General features: G+C 40.3%; 1 protein-coding gene across 2 annotated transcripts in view; it reads left to right on the plus strand.

Annotated features, from left to right (window-relative positions):
* POLD3 (DNA polymerase delta 3, accessory subunit) overlaps window positions 1-16,097 on the plus strand; it is a 52,148-nt gene that overhangs the window by 10,261 nt on the left and 25,790 nt on the right. For both annotated transcript variants that reach the window (XM_003910411.4, XM_021926315.2), the window contains 3 exons: window positions 3,797-3,899; window positions 10,495-10,534; window positions 12,182-12,314. In XM_003910411.4, the coding sequence (XP_003910460.1) occupies window positions 3,797-3,899; window positions 10,495-10,534; window positions 12,182-12,314 (276 nt within the window). The remainder of the gene's footprint in view (window positions 1-3,796; window positions 3,900-10,494; window positions 10,535-12,181; window positions 12,315-16,097) is intronic.

Raw genomic sequence — 16,097 nt, forward strand, 5'->3', positions numbered from 1 at the left:
CTCCAGCCTGGCGACAGAGCGAGACTCTTATCTCCCAAAAAAAAAAAAAAAAAAAAAAAAAGTTTGGCTTAGATTAGATAAAACATGTTTTAGACTCAAAAAAATAGGCAGGAATTCTTTCCTTTTTTTTTTTTGAGATAGAGTTTTGCTCTTGTTGCCCAGGCTGGAGTGCAATGGCACAAGCCTGGCTCACTGCAACCTCTGCCTCCCAGGTTCAAGCAATTCTCCTGCTTCAGCCTCCTGAGTAGCTGCGATTACAGGCATGCACCACCACGCCCGGCTAATTTTGTATTTTTAATAGAGATGAGGTTTCTCTATGTTGGTTAGGCTGGTCTCGAACTCTCGACCTCAGGTGATCCGCCTGCCTTGGCCTCCCAAAGTGCTGGGATTACAGATGTGAGTCACCGTGTCCGGCCGCAGGAATTCTTTTTTAAAATAAGAGTTTGCTTTGAATTTTCTGTTAATAATATAAGAGAGAAGAACTGGGGTCAATTTGGGGAGACAGGTACGTAGAGGACAATGACTGATGATATGGGCAGGACTATTGTGGATAAAAAATACTGCATTTGGCCAGCAAGCTTGAGAGCATCTTGGGCATGGTACCTGCCTATCACGTCTTCCCTTAGCATGGTCCAAACTACCATCAACAAACCAAAATGTTCGTGGATCTGTTAGCTCATTTATTCTTCTAACACAATTGTTGTAATGGAAAGAAACATCAAAGGGTAAAGAGGAGCAATCAGCAAAAATCCTGACTAGGGCACCTTTTTGTACTCAAGGAGTTAACAGTCCAGAGCGGATGCCTCATATGTAAAATAAGTAGTTAGAATGCAGGGTGATACATGCTGTAATAATGGATATGAGATAAGATTTGTTAGAGCTTAGAAGGCAGAGGCTCATTGTCTAGGCATGATGGCTCACTCCTGTAATCCCAGCATTTTGGGAGGCCAAGGCAGGAGGATCGCTTGAGCCCAGGGGTTCGAGGCCAGGCTGGCAGAAGGAGGGGCATATACAAAGGAATAAAGGGAACTGTATAATGTTTCATAAGGATGAAGATAGTGTAGGTATGATGGGGAATGGTCAGAGATACCGGGCCCAGAACAAGAAGGGTTTTACCTGTCATACCTAGAGATTTGAAGTTGATCCTTAGGGGATGAGAAGCTACTGAAAGCTTTGTTACACTTATTGTTATTATTATTTTGTCTTTTTTTACCCCCGCTTTTTGTGGAGAACGGGATCTCACTATATTGCCCAGGCAGGTCTCAAACTCCTGGACTCAAGCTATCCTCCCGCCTCTGCCTCCCTGAGAGCTGGGATTACAACCGTGAGCCACCGTGTCTGGCGCTACTGAAAGATTTATAACAAGGAATTATATTTCAGGCAAGACTCTCTAGCAACTTTTTCAACATCAACAGTGACTAATAGGCATTGCAAATTTAATATGCCCCAAAACCTAACTCCTGACTTCTCCCCTCAACACCTGCTATTCCTGCTTTTCCCCTATCTCGGTGAATTGCAGCTTGCTTCTTTGGGTTGCCTAGTGCAGTCATTTTTGACTCTTCTTTCTCTTACACCTCACCACAGTATATCAGCAAATCTTCTTGTTTCTCACTTTAAAATATACCCAGAATTCATCCACTAATTACTACCTGCACTGCTACCGCCCCAAACTGAGCCACCAATCATCTCTAGGCTAGGTTATTGCAATAGCCTCCTAACTGGTCTCCTTGCTTCCTCTCTTGCTCCCCTACAGTATATCGTCCACATAACCTCAGATCCTTCCAAAAGGTGAGATCATGTTACCTCTGCTCTCAAGTTTCTAATGGCTTCTTAAAGTCCTATGGTAGCCACAAAGCCCTATGTGCCTGGCACTCTGCCCTCTCTCGCCTACTACTGTCCTTATTTCACTGCAGCACACTGGCCTCCTTTCTTTTCCTTGGATCTTGCTGACCGTCCTGCGTCAGAACCTTGGCATTTGTTGGACTGTCTGCCTAGAACATTGTTTCCCAAGATATCCACCTTGCTGGCTCCCTCCCTCTGTGCAGGGCTCTGCTAATGAGGCCTTCCTAATCACCTTATATAAAATAGCAAAACTTCTCAGGCACCCTCTGTCCTCCTTACCTTACTTAATTTTGTTTCCATAAACTTACTGTCATCTGAGATTATATATATTTATTGTGTGTCTCATTTCTAGAATGTAAGCTCTAAGAGCAGACTTGCTTTATTCACTATTCTGTCACTAAGGCATAGAACATAAAGTAATCACTCGGTAAAGTTTTGTTGACTGAATGACTTGATTTGCATTTTTTAAACTTCACTTTGGCAGCATCATGGATAATGAAGGTGAAGTGGGGAGGAGAAGAGGAATTGATACTTGGAATTGAAATAGTCTAGTCAAGACATTTGGAGGGCATGGAGTCAAGAATTACTTGGGAAGGAGAGCTGATGAGACTTGGCAACTCACTGGATAGGAAGAAGTGAAGGATAATGACTCCCAGATTTCTGGCTTGGGTGGTTTGAGCAGATGATGTTATAGTCAGGGATGGATGAAATAAACCGAGGAAAATATGTAGTAGGGTGACCAGCCACCCTGGGTTTGCCCAGGATGGTCGATTTTGTCACTGCAAGTTCCACATCCCAAGAAACCCCTCAGACGCAGGCAGACAGGAATGGTCAGTCACTCTAATACATAGAGTGAAAAGATAGCTGAAGGCAGAACACCAACAGTTAAGGAAAGGGAGGAGGTAGAGAAGTCTCTTCAGAAAGTGAAGCAGAAGTAGTGAGAGGGGTAGCAGGAGACTCAGTGGGTCATGGTTTTATGGAAGCTGAGAGAGCAGGCTCTTCAAGAAGAGAGTGAACAGCAATGTAGGTTGAGTTTCTCTGGGGATTTTTAAATTTCTAGCTGTGCTTGGCAGAAGTATATTATAGAGAGACTGTAAATGTTTCTTGAAATAAAAGACATGTTATGTCTCTTTTTGTTGTTTTTAAACTGGATTGTTGAAGGGAGCCAACTTCTTATACTTGCTGGATCATAGGGTAAAAATGAATTTAGAGATTTTACTAAAAGCAGCATTATTTCTGCATTTAGTATTTGGCTATCTCAGGTTAATGAATTATTCTGAATACTGGGTGATGTGAGTAAGCTGTTACATTCTGCAATTCTGAATCGGCATTAAATCTGAGTAATCTTAAAATTGGAATTTCAGAGCTGGACATTTGTGATCATATACTTAGTAGTTCTTAATGTTTTGGAGTAATTCACTCTTCAGAATCCATCGAAAACTCTCACACATCTCCTCCCAAAAAAGCACATAAACATTTGCTGAAACTTTAGGGTTGGAGGGTTATAGATGGCCACCTGAATCCCAGGTTAAAAGAATCACTAATCTAATATAACCCTCCTGTTCACACCTTGGGATATTAAGAGGCCTAGACACATTAATTATCTTATCCAGAGCTTAGACAGTTACCAAACTACTTCTTGATTCAGTGTTCTATTTATTATGTATCATTGCCACTGTTTTAATGCAGGTTCAGTCCCTCTTGGTCTATTATTAATCTTATTTCAGTTAATATACTGATCACTGTGCCAGCTCCATACAAGTGGACTCTACTCACCATGTCCTGTCTATAGTCCATCCTTTTTTTAACTGACCATAAGCCAAGCAAAAATGCTACTGTTCAGAAAATTTGATGGACTACCAGATTTCATATATCTTTTAAGTCGTTAATTAAGAGTTGATCATGTAAGAACTCTTACTGATGACTTACTTGTGGCTTGTTTTCTTTGGAACAGGATGCTGTATGATTATGTTGAAAGGAAACGAAAAGAAAATTCAGGAGCCCAACTGCATGTTACCTATTTGGTGTCTGGCAGTCTCATTCAGAATGGACATTCCGTAAGTTTTCAGAGCCTTGTAATGAGCTTAAATGTGTTTGTGTTATGAAGAGTGTTATAACATAGTTTAGGGGAGAGAAAAAAACCAAGATTCTGTGTTATAGTAGTTTTAAAGAGCTGTTTGATGATGATGATTATTTTGGGTGTTTAGACTAAATCTAAAACTGAGAAGTTTGGGTAATATCTTGGCTGTGATGCAGAGACTGTATCATTATTATGCAATAAGATGTTAGGAGACTGCTTCTGTTATTCCCTGTATCTCTTTTTCCCTCTTGAAGGTATATGGGGAACAATGGTGCTTAATTTTACACCTGTTCAAATTTCGAATCACGAATACAAGTGTTCAAAAATTATAATTTCTTTAACTGAACTTCATTTTAATTTTGAACATTCATTTGGGTAGGCTTACGTCTAAGTGCCTAAAGGGTAAGGGTTTTTGGCAGGAGCATGGCTAATGCAGTGCATAGGGTGGGAACATTTTATTCTCCTTCCTCTTCTTTTTGTAGTCCCACCTGGTATCTGGTCATCTGGCACCGCAGGTGACTGCTGGATTTCATCATCCTGACTGTAAAGCTTTCTCAGGTCTGCTTGATTTTTTTCTTAGCTATTTTCATGTCCCTCTCAGGGGCACAGGGATCATTCTGTTACTCCCATGCCTTGGTGGGTACCAGAAGCTCTGCTAAGATGTCTTGTTCCCTCTCCTGCACCACACTGGGCCTTGGGAACTTTAATAATTCCCCTCTCTGGCGTCCTCCCAAAAGTAAGGCATACCTCCTCTGTTCTCACTTCCTCAGACTTCCTGTCTGAAGATTCTTTTGAGCATAAAAAGCCCCGTGGGACTTTGCCCAAAGGTCAGGTGGCCCCTTCTCAAAGATCTACTACATTTTCCTCTTTCCTTTGATTTTCCCTCAGAATCATAAGTTCAGAGCCCTGATTTGTCAAAATATTGACTGGATTTGTTTTTTAGCAATTGAGTCTCAAGCATGTGAGATTTAAAACTGAAATGTCAGGCTGGGTACAGTGCCTCGCTCCTGTAATCTCAGCCCTTTGGGAAGCTGGGTTGGGAGAATCACTTGAGCCCAGGAGTTCGAGACCAGCCTGGGCAACCTAGCGAAACCCCATCTCTACAAAAAATACAAAAACTAGCCGGGCATGGTGGCATGCGCCTGTAGTCCCGCCTGCTCAGGAGGCTGAAGTGGGAAGGATCACTTGAGCCCATAAGGTCAAGGCTGCAGTGAGCTGTGATTGCACCACTGTACTCCAGCTTGGGTGATATAAAATAAAACTGGAATGTCAGTTTAGTAATTTACAAGGAGCAACAAAACTGCTAGAAGGATCAGATACTTAATACTCTCTAGCCAACATATTCTTTTCTTGTTTGCAAGCTATTTGGCAAGCCAAATGATAACCAAGATATTTGCAAGTGTAAAATAAGATGTCATTTACATCTCTGAAGCAAAGTTAAACAGATGTGACTCATTTACTTTCAGAGATAAACCTGCCTCCAGAGTTCTGCCACTCTAGAGCTCTTGAATGGTTATTGTCAAAGATTATAGCTGATTGTCATATTTTCTTCTGTTTACAGGGTCAACTAACCTTCTGTCTCTTTCTTTAGTTATGTCAGTACCCTCAATCTAGTCATATTTAAGCCTTTACTTGGGAATCTTTATATTTCTTTAAAGCAGTAATTTTTTTTCTTTTTTTGGTCACTGAGAATCTGAAAGAAAAATGCATATGTTGACATTCATAAAATTTTGAGTTCATGGATCTTCTGCAATAGGATCCCAAGTTAATAATTTGTGTTTTAAGATAATATAGATTTTTACTCAAACTGACCCATTATAACAGGGGCTCTTAATTTAGGATTCTTGGACAGTCTTCATGGTTGGTCTTCAGAGTCCGGAGTTTTCTTGGATGACACTGAAAGTGTTCAAATTGTTCCTCAGTGCATATTTCTGAGACCATTTTTCAAAATGATGTATAACCTATAATCAGTTAAAAACTTCTAAGCCATGGCTTGCTTATAAAAAGGTTTTCTGTTTCTAAGTATAAGATGGCATTTAAATTCTGCCTATCTTTTTTTAGCAGGAGAATGCTTTTTCAAACAAAATCTTAATCAGAGTTCTATATGTAAAATTTATTAAGAGCGTGGTTGCTGTGGTTGAAGTGGTTGTGAGGATTTTGGAGCCCTGGACTTGCCCTCCCAATAGCCTCACTGGGAAGCTCTGTGGAGCCCTGTGGAATTAACTGACCAAATGTGGATGCTTACCTATGCTTTTTTTCCCTTAAAGGGAATCCTAAGGAAAGGCAAATTCTTAAGCATTATGTCAGGTTTTGTTCTTTTAATTCTTGTATTGATAATTTCCTTTTCAAGTTTTTAGTGCTTCTAGAAAGAAAAAAGACATTACACAGCTTTGTATGGAATTTTTAATCATTTTTATTTTTATTTATTTTTTGAGACAGGGTCTCACTTTGTCACCCAGGCTATAGTGCAGTGGCAGAATCTCGGTTCACTGTAGCCTCAACCTCCTGGGTTTAAGCCATCCTCCTGCCTCAACCCCGCAAGTAGCTGGGATTACAGGTGCTCGCCACCATGCCCAGCTAATTTTTGTATTTTTTGTAGGGGTAGGGTTTTGTCACGTTGCCCAGGCTGGTCTCGAACTTCTAAGCTCAAGTGATCTGCCCTTCTCGGCCTTTCAAAGTGCTAGGATTACAGAAGTGAGCCACTGTGCCTGACCTGGATTTTTTTAAATGTAAATAATTTTTATTTTTCCAATGATTATTATAAAAAATGTTTAAAAATATATAGAATGTGAAAGCTTCCTTCAAATCTCATTCCAGAGATTCTTCCAGAGGATTATTTGAAATTTTCAAGGAAATGTTTGGCTGGTTCTTTTTGTAATGTGAAGAACTGTCAACCTGATCTATGCTTTATGGGTTCCCTATTAGCTTTTCATCTAATGATTTTAGCTGAGATTAGTTTTAATCATTGCCTAAATCATTAATTCACTAAAGGTTACAAAATGGTGATGTTTTGCCTTGAACTCCTGGGCCCAAGTGATCCCCTTGCCTCAGCCTCCTGAGTAGCTAGGGCTGCAGACATGCACCACCATGCCTGGCTAATGTTTTACTTTTATTTTTGTTAGAGACGAGGTCTCACTATGTTGCCCAGGCTGGGTTTTTTTGTTGTTGTTTTTGAGACGGAGTCTTGCTCTGTTGCCCAGGGTGGAGTGCAGTGGCGCGATCTCGGCTCACTGCAAGCTCTGCCTCCTGGGTTCACGCCATTCTCCTGCCTCAGCCTCCTGAGTAGCTGGGACTACAGGTGCCCGCCACCACGCCCAGCTAATTTTTTGTATTTTAATAGAAATGGGGTTTCACTGTGTTAGCCAGGATGGTCTCGATCTCCTGACCTCATGATCCACCCGCCTCAGCCTCCCAAAGTGTTGGGATTACAGGTGTGAGCCACCGCACCTGGCCGACTGGTCTTAAACTTCTGGGCTCAAATGATCCTCATGCTTCTGCCTCCCTAAGTGCTGGGATTACAGCCGTGAACCACGACACCTGGCCTTTCTGTTTTTTTTAGCCGTAATTTTTCTATGAAGAATTTTCTCTCATCAGCTAGCCATGTTTTCCCTGTTCTGCTAAGAACAGGGGGCTTACCCCGTCCTAGGCTCTGGGTTTGTGGATGCTCCCTAACTCCCATGTCCACTTTAATAGGAACCCATTGAATCAGAGCTCTACTCTGGTCTGCATTGTTTTAGCACCAGCTGGCATTTCCATTCTGTTGTTTTTTACATACTTTCAGTATCCCCCGAGGCAGTATATAGCCACTCTGACCTGTCTGGTCTATTCAGATCTTCTCATGAGGTGCGAATTACTGTTTTTAGGGCTCTTTACTGCAAAGCTGCATAGGTTTTGAGTGATTCATTCCTAATGGTCTGTACTTTTTATAATCTCTGTAATTTTTAGTGTGCAGTTTTACAGAACCTGACTTTTTTCTTCCCTTAAATAAACCAGTAAAAATGACATTTTTAGGACTGCCTGTTTTAAGAGAAAACACATTATGAGAACATTAATAATCCCAGCTCAAACTTATGGTTACACTTTTTAAAATACTTATTTGATGTTTAGATTGCTCTTTTTCTTATGTTGTGAATTTTGGTGATTCCGAACATTAACAAAAATATCTATTTGCTTTACACAAATATACAAGGTTTCGAAAAGCAAAACCAGTATTATTACCAACAATTTGATTACTGAAAATAAGATTTCTTTGCAGTTCTTTGTCTGTAGGATATATCTTGCTAAGGATGCACAGTCATCCTGTATTTTAGAATCACTTGAAATAATTCCTCACTCTACTGAAGCCACCAATTCAATATCTAGTTAAATTCAATTTTTTTTTTTCCATTTTGCTTTCAATTCATAGGTTCCCTCCTTTCCCTTACAGGTAACTATTACGTTGGGTTTGCCTTCTCCTTCCTTTTTTTTTTTTTCAGATGGAATTTCGCTCTGTCGCCCAGGCGTTGGAGTGCAGTGGTGCGATCTCGGCTCACTGCACCCTCTGCCTCCCGGGTTTAAGCAATTCTCCTCCTCAGTCTTCCAAGTAGCTGGGATTACAGGCACCCACCACCATGCTCGGCTAATATTTTTTTGTATTTTAGTAAAGACGGGGCTTCGCCATCTTGGCCAGGCTGATCTTGAACTCCTGACCTCATGATCCACCCACCTCAAACTCCCAAAGTGCTGGGATTACAGGCGTGAGCCATTGCGCCTGGCCTGTTGTATATATTTTTAATATAAGAAAATATATATTAATTTTGCCTCTCTTTCTTAGATAAATGTTTTCATACGTGCAACCTATTTTGCACTCTGGTTTTTTTTTACATAACAGTAGATTCAGAGCATCACTCCACAGCAGTTATAGAAATATTCCTCATTATTATAGCCACATAGTGCCACATTGATAGATATACCTTAGCTCATTCAGCAATCCTTTATTGGTAGTTGTTATTTACGATCTTTGGCTATTACAGATATTAATAGTGCTGTAGTGAATAGCTTAGTGTCTATGTGTTTTGTATATTTTTGCTAGTGTGTTTTAGGGTTACATTCCTAGAGTAGAATTGCTTGGTCAAAGGGTGAGTGCATGTGTACTTTTGTTGGATATTGCCAAATATCACTCTGTTTCTTGTTCCCACCAACAATGTATGAAAGTGCCTGTTTCCGTACAGCATATGTTATCATATGTTTTAGGGATATTTATATTTCTTTTTCTGTGAACTATCTGTTCCTACCACTTGCCCTTTTTTTTTTTTTTTTTTCCTTTTTTGAGATGGAGTCTTACTCTGTCACCAGGCTGGAGTGCAGTGGCACAATCTCAGCTCACTGAAACCTCCACCTCCCGGAATTAAGCGACTTTCCTGCCTCAGCCTCCCGAGTAGCTGGGACTACAGGCACGCACCACCACGCCTAGCTAATTTTTGTATTTTTAGTAGAAACGGGGTTTCACCATGTTGGCCAGGAAGATCTCCATCTCTTGACCTCATGATCTGCCTGCCTCAGCCTCCCAAAGTACTGGGATTACAGGCATGAGCCACTGCATCTGGCCTCTCTTGCCCATTTTCTAAAGGGTTGTTAGTCTTTGTTTTCTTTATTTTTAGAAGTTGCATATTAACCCTTTGTGATGTAAGTTGCAGATTTTTTTTTCCACTTTATTGTTTGTTTTTGTACTGAATTTTTTTTTTCATTTAAATTTTTTTTTAATAGATTATTTCAGTTATTTCTGGATTTCAAATTATACTTAGGAAATGTTCCCTCTTTCTTAGGTTATAGCCGGTTATAGAATTCACACATGTTTTCATGTGCATGTATGTGTTCTTTTCTTTTTTTTTGAGACCAAGTGTCACTCTTGTCGCCTAGGCTGGAGTGCAGTGGCACAATCTTAGCTCACTGCAACCTCCGCCTCCCAGGTTCAAGTGATTCTCCTGCCTCACCCTCCTGAGTAGCTGGGATTACAGGCGCCTGCCACCACACCCAGCTAATTTTTGTATTTTTAGTAGAGACAGGGCCTCACCATGTTGGCCAAGGTGGTCTCAAACTCCTGACCTCAGGTGATCCACCCACTTCAGCCTCCCAAAGTGCTGGGATTACAGGCATGAGCCACCGCACTCAGCCTCATTTTTTACATTTAAATCTCTGATCCATTTAGAATTTATTTTGGTATATGGTATGAGGAACAGATCCAATTTTTATGTGGCTCCATGTGATTATACAGTAATTCTTATTAAATCACTCACTAAAAAGCCTTTGCTCACACTGATTTGAGATGCTTTATTTTTTAAATTGTAGTACTGAAATCTGTACTAGATCACTTTTCTTAACCTTATTGAGAAGTTTTAAGATAAGCAAATTATTTTTTTCCTGAAAGTAAGCAAATTAAAAGTGAGTCTGACTTTATTAAATTATAACATATATTTTAAGGAGTGCCTGGTGTTTTCCTAATTCACATCCAAGCACAATTGAATTATTGGGGCAAGGAAATTAAAATTGCAGATTCTTACATTAAGCACTAATCAAGTGTTGTTTTCTTACAGTGCCACAAGGTTGCAGTAGTGAGAGAAGATAAATTGGAAGGTAAGTGTTTTAGTGACTTAGCAAGTTTTCCTCTTATGGCATCAATGTAGGTGCAATAAAAAATCTGCCTCTAACATCTGCATATATTTAGCTATTTAACTGAATAGCCCAATAGTCATTTTATTAGTAGTTTTTGAAGCATGTTAAAATATGATACTACATCTGCCTAACTTCCCATTTTTAGGGCCAATAGCTGCTGACATTTATAAAGCACTTTTATCATAGAATTTCAAAACTCGTGACACATGCAGAAACTGTTATGAATACCATATGAGCTACCTCATCAACTGTAAAAAGACAGTGGCAGTTTTTTAAGGAAGCAAGTTAAAGAATGCTTTTCTGGAAGTCAGAAAGACTTCTAAATTAAATTTGTCTCACTCTTTCAAGACTATTAGTGCTACCATTCGATTGTTTAAAAACCCAATTCAAAGGAATTTAATAACAGGGTTCTCCTGATCTTGGACCTATATCTCAAGACAAAATCTGTACTGTTGTACTTTGTATATAAAGGCTCCTTGGCCTGCAGGCACCATTTCACAGATTGGGACTGAGGAGGGTGGAGGGCAGCCATGTCAGGGACACAAAAAATATGTGTATTTTAAAAAGAAAGAGCTCCTGCCTGTGAGGGTAGGATGGGGGTATTTTACCAAATTTAACTCTAAAGTATTCAGAGTGGTGGGTTTGTCTACTTTTTATTTTCTGAATTCCCACAGTGTTAAGCAAAGCAAAATTTCTTTATTGTATAGATAGGTAATGATTATCTACTATGTGCCAAGCTCTATACTAGGAACTGGGGACATGGAACAAGTTAGCTGCAATCCTTTCCTTCACAGAACCTAACATTTGTTCTTGTGGTGTTCTTTTGTGTTTCTCCTCAGTAGGCTTATCTAGTTTGCATTGTTTTTATTATAGAGTTGCTTTCTCTAAACTAAAATTGAAATATATAAATGATATTCTCAGATATAAATTACTTAGTCCTCTTTAATTTTTTTTTTTTTTTTTTTTTTTTTTTTTTTTTTGAGATGGAGTCTAGCTCTGTCGCCCAGGCTGGACTGCAGTGGCCAGATCTCAGCTCACTGCAAGCTCCGCCTCCTGGGTTTACGCCATTCTCCTGGCTCAGCCTCCTGAGTAGCTGGGACTACAGGCGCTCGCCACCTCGCCCGGCTAGTTTTTTGTATTTTTTTTTAGTAGAGACGGGGTTTCACCGTGTTAACCAGGATGGTCTCGATCTCCTGACCTCGTGATCCGCCCGTCTCGGCCTCCCAAAGTGCTGGGATTACAGGCTTGAGCCACCGCGCCCGGCCAGTCCTCTTTAATTATATGCTATAGTGTAAGGCTCTTTTCTGACCGAAAGAAAAAGATCATCGTAGTCATCATCAATCATTAATATTTACTGAGTGTCCACTGCATGACTGATACCCTCACAGGTGCTGTACTTAGAAATGACTCACCACCACCAACTTGTCATAATGTCCCCATTGCAGACAGAAGGGTTGATGTTTTACTGTATATGTGGCTATGTGGCCTTTTAGAGTTTTTTGGACCACCGCAGATTACAAATGCTTTAATGCAGAAGGGTTTCTTGTTAAAGTCCTCTATGCTATGAAGTTTGTGTATTAACAGACTGCTTTTCCTGTTGACTTGTAGCAGTGAAGTCCAAGCTAGCTGTGACTGCCAGCATCCATGTGTACAGCATCCAGAAAGCCATGCTAAAGGACAGTGGGCCTCTGTTCAATACTGACTATGACATCCTTAAAAGCAACTTGCAGAACTGCAGCAAGTAAGCTTCTTAATGTTCCTTGTGGGCTTCTTTACGAATTGATTTTGTAAGATGTTTACACAGTGGCTGCCTCTTAAGAGTGAATGCCAAGTCTAGTAAAACCCCATTTATCTTGCAATAAGACACATGCCTGGTTTTATTAGTACATCATAAGGTGAAAAATAGCAGCCACAACCCATATTGAAAACCCCAGTGGACTCCCCATAAATCTACTTCTCGTGTATTTATCCTGTCACTGCCACCAGAAATGTTTGTCGTGCCCTTTCTAACTCCCTTACCCAGTCTCTGCTTGTCTAAATCCTACCTATCCTTCAACTAGTTCAAATGTTGTCCTTAAAAAAATAATTCCTAATTTGATACCCCTCTACTTTTCATTCAAAAACAACTTTTTCTTAAGCTTCCATACCAGGATCAGGTTTTTAAAATCTTTTGTATCCTTAACAGCACAAGGAGGTAATGGGCTATAATGCATGTACATTTTGGAAATTGGTGGTCACAGGCTTGAGTTGTGGCTTTGCTGCGTAGTAGCCCGGTGGCATTGGACGAATTACTTAAACTCTTTGAGCTTTGGTTTCTTTGCCTTTCAATTCGATGTAATAATGTCTACTTCGTGGGGTTGTATTGAGAATTCAGATCAGTTCCCCAGATATATATTGAGCACCTACTGCTGTGACAGGTACTGAGCAAAATCATTTGAATTCATTCAGCAAATATCTCATGATACCTATGACATACCATACAGTAGAGAGTGAATGTGCCTGCGTACCTTTTCATGTAACTGATGGGAGACAGGAGTTATGATACAGTGTAAGAGTGCTGAAATAGGAGGAATATTGGGGGAAGATGTTGGCTGGGGCACTTATCTCCCACTTTTGGATGGATAGAGTCAGGGGACAAGACAGTTATGACTTATGACACTGAAGGTTATAACATCTCACTTGAGTCTTGAAGGCCCAGTAGAAATAGCCAAGCAAAGGAGAAATGAGAGGCTAAGGACAGAGCTAAGAGAGAAAACATGCTTGTGCAGAACCACAATCGTTTTCTGTGGCTGCAACTTAGAGTGAAAGCTAGGAAATAATTAGATAGAAGACTAAAAAGGCCAAGCAGGAATTACATTATGCTTTGATTACTAGGATAAAAATTTAGACTCTATTCTGAGAGCACTGGGGAGCCACTGAAAATATTTAAGCAGATGGAGTGAAATTATCAAAATTGCATTTTAGAAAGATTGTTCTGGCTGCAGTATTGAAGATAGATCAGAAGAGAATAATCTGGAGGCAAGGCCATCAGGGAGGAGAAATGTGGCAGTGATCCAGGTGGATACGACAGTTTTCTGATGTAAAGTTGTGCTGTTGGGGATGGAGAGGTGTGAAGTTTAATGAGTCATGACCATCAAAAAACCTTGACGTGGCCGGGCGTGGTGGCTAATGCCTGTAATCCCAGCACCCAGCACTTTGGGAGGCCGAGGCTGGTGGATCACAAGGTCAGATCAAGACCATCCTGGCTAACACGGTGAAACCCTGTCTCTTCTAAAAATACAAAAAATTAGCCAGGCGTGGTGGCAGGCGCCTGTAGTCCCAGCTACCCGGGAGGCTGAGGCAGGAGAATGGCATGAACCTGGGAGGCGGAGCTTGCAGTGAGCCGAGATCACTCCACTGCACTCCAGCCTGGGCGACAGAGCGAGACTCTGTCTCAAAAAAAAATAGAAAACAACCTCAATGTATGGTAGTGGTCAGGGACAAGGTGTGTGGGGGTAGGGGATGGGGGAAGACAGCCTTTCTTGGTATTAAAAGTTTGATACCCATGCTTCTGGCTTGGGCAGCTGAGTACTAAGAAGGGGAATATAACAGGAGGAGCAGGCTTTAGGAGAGAGAGAAAAATGACAAATTGGGTTTTAGAGATGTTGAGTTTGAGAAGCCTGTAAGAAATCCAAGTGAGGATGTCCATCGCAAAAGATAGGTGAATCTAGAGCTAAGGAGAGAAATCTGGGTTAAAGAGAGATTTTGGAATCAGAAAGAATAGTAACTGGGCCATAGTAGTAGATAGTTATGCAGAGAGAATGTATAGAATGAAAGAAGGGCAGAAAGTAAAACTCTAGGCCAAATTACTAGCTGCGTGACCTTGGGCAAATTATTTAACTTCTCGGTGCCTCAATTTTCTTGTCAGTAAAGCTGATAATAGTACCAGCCAAATAGGGTTGTAGAGGATTAAATGGACTATTATATGTTAAGCACTTAGAATAGCACTTGGCACATAGTAAGCACTATTTAATGATAGTTGCTTTTCAAGGGAAGAACAGAAAAAGGGGGCTCAAGAGGGAGCCATCAGAGATAAGAGTATATGGGGTTTTAGCCCCTAAGGAAAGAGATTCAAGTAGGAGGGACCAGTCAACAATGTTAAACGTTGCTGAGAAGCCAAGTAAGTTAGAAAGTGAAAATTATCCATGGAATTTAGTGATAGCCTTAGTAAGAGCATTTTCAGTGGAGTGACCAGATTCTGGTGAGCTAAGTAAATGGGAACACAGGAAGTGAGACAGCAAATATGGACAGCTCTTTCCAGGAGATTTGACTGCAAAGCAGAAAAGAGGGTGGTAGCTAAGGAGGGATTGAGACGGGAAGGATATATACGTTTCTAAAGTTGAGAATGACTTGAACTTGGATTGTTAGGAGGGTGCTATAGAGAAGAAAAGGCTGAAAATCCTGGGGAGGTGGGATGACTGATAAAGATGGGTCCTCAGGGAGAGAGAGAGACAGAATTGCCATAGTTTCTGTAAGTTCCATGAGAATAGGGATCGTGTCTCAGTTAACTATATACCCAAAATAGTGCCTGGCACACTAATAAGTAGTTATTGAGTGAATTAGTGATAGACATTAGTTCTTTTTTTCTTTAGCTCAAAACCTTGAGCATAAGTATACAAATATTTATTAAATAAACAAATGTATAGCCAAAGAGTAATAATTTACAAGTCTCTTGTCTTTTAGGGAAGGATTTCAAGAAAATATTAACACCCTGATAAGTTTATTTGAAATATATTACTAGATTTCAAAAAATTTTTAAATCTAGTTGGGTATTCCGGGCTCTAAAAATCAGTTCCTTTGTTGTATCTAGCAAGTAAGCAAACAAGAATAAAAGTGACGCAAAAGTTCAAAATGAAATCTGCCAGGGCCCACTAAAATAAACATGGCAAGTAGAAATGTGGTAATAGGAAGCACTTCAGTGAAACTTTACCTAATTACTTAAAGTATCCTCAGTAGAAAAGTGAATTTATCTCCAACAAATGAGTTTGTATTTGGTCCTGAGAATTATGGGCCAACTGAGATCTGACTCATGATTTCGTGTGTTTTAAGTGCCGTGACATGAAGAAAGTTGAAATTTTAGGATTGACCAGAGATCTCTTGTCATCAGACATACTCCCAGCCTAACTCGGTCTCTTCCTCATTGCCAATTCCTGGTCCTGACCCTAAGGTGTGGAATTCAAACCAGAAGGAGAAAGAGTTGTTTCAACGCCAACTTCAGACATTGACAGTGAAATAAAACATTACCCTTTTCCTTGTATGTGGAAGTACTGCAAGGCCAGAGAGGAAGAGCAGTGGGTGAAAGCAAATGATTTCCATCTGTTCTTAACTCTGATGCACAAAAGATGTGTGTAAATACAGAGTTTTCTGATGAAGACCATAATAAATCAGTGGAAGATTTTTGGAGCTTTTGACTCTAGCTTTGGGGCTGTCCAGTCTAAAGTTACTTCTGAGATGAAATGATGTATCAGGGATTTTCTTTTTTTTT

Source organism: Papio anubis, chromosome 12 (genome assembly GCF_008728515.1).
Source record: "Papio anubis isolate 15944 chromosome 12, Panubis1.0, whole genome shotgun sequence".
NCBI classification, from domain to species: domain Eukaryota; kingdom Metazoa; phylum Chordata; class Mammalia; order Primates; family Cercopithecidae; genus Papio; species Papio anubis.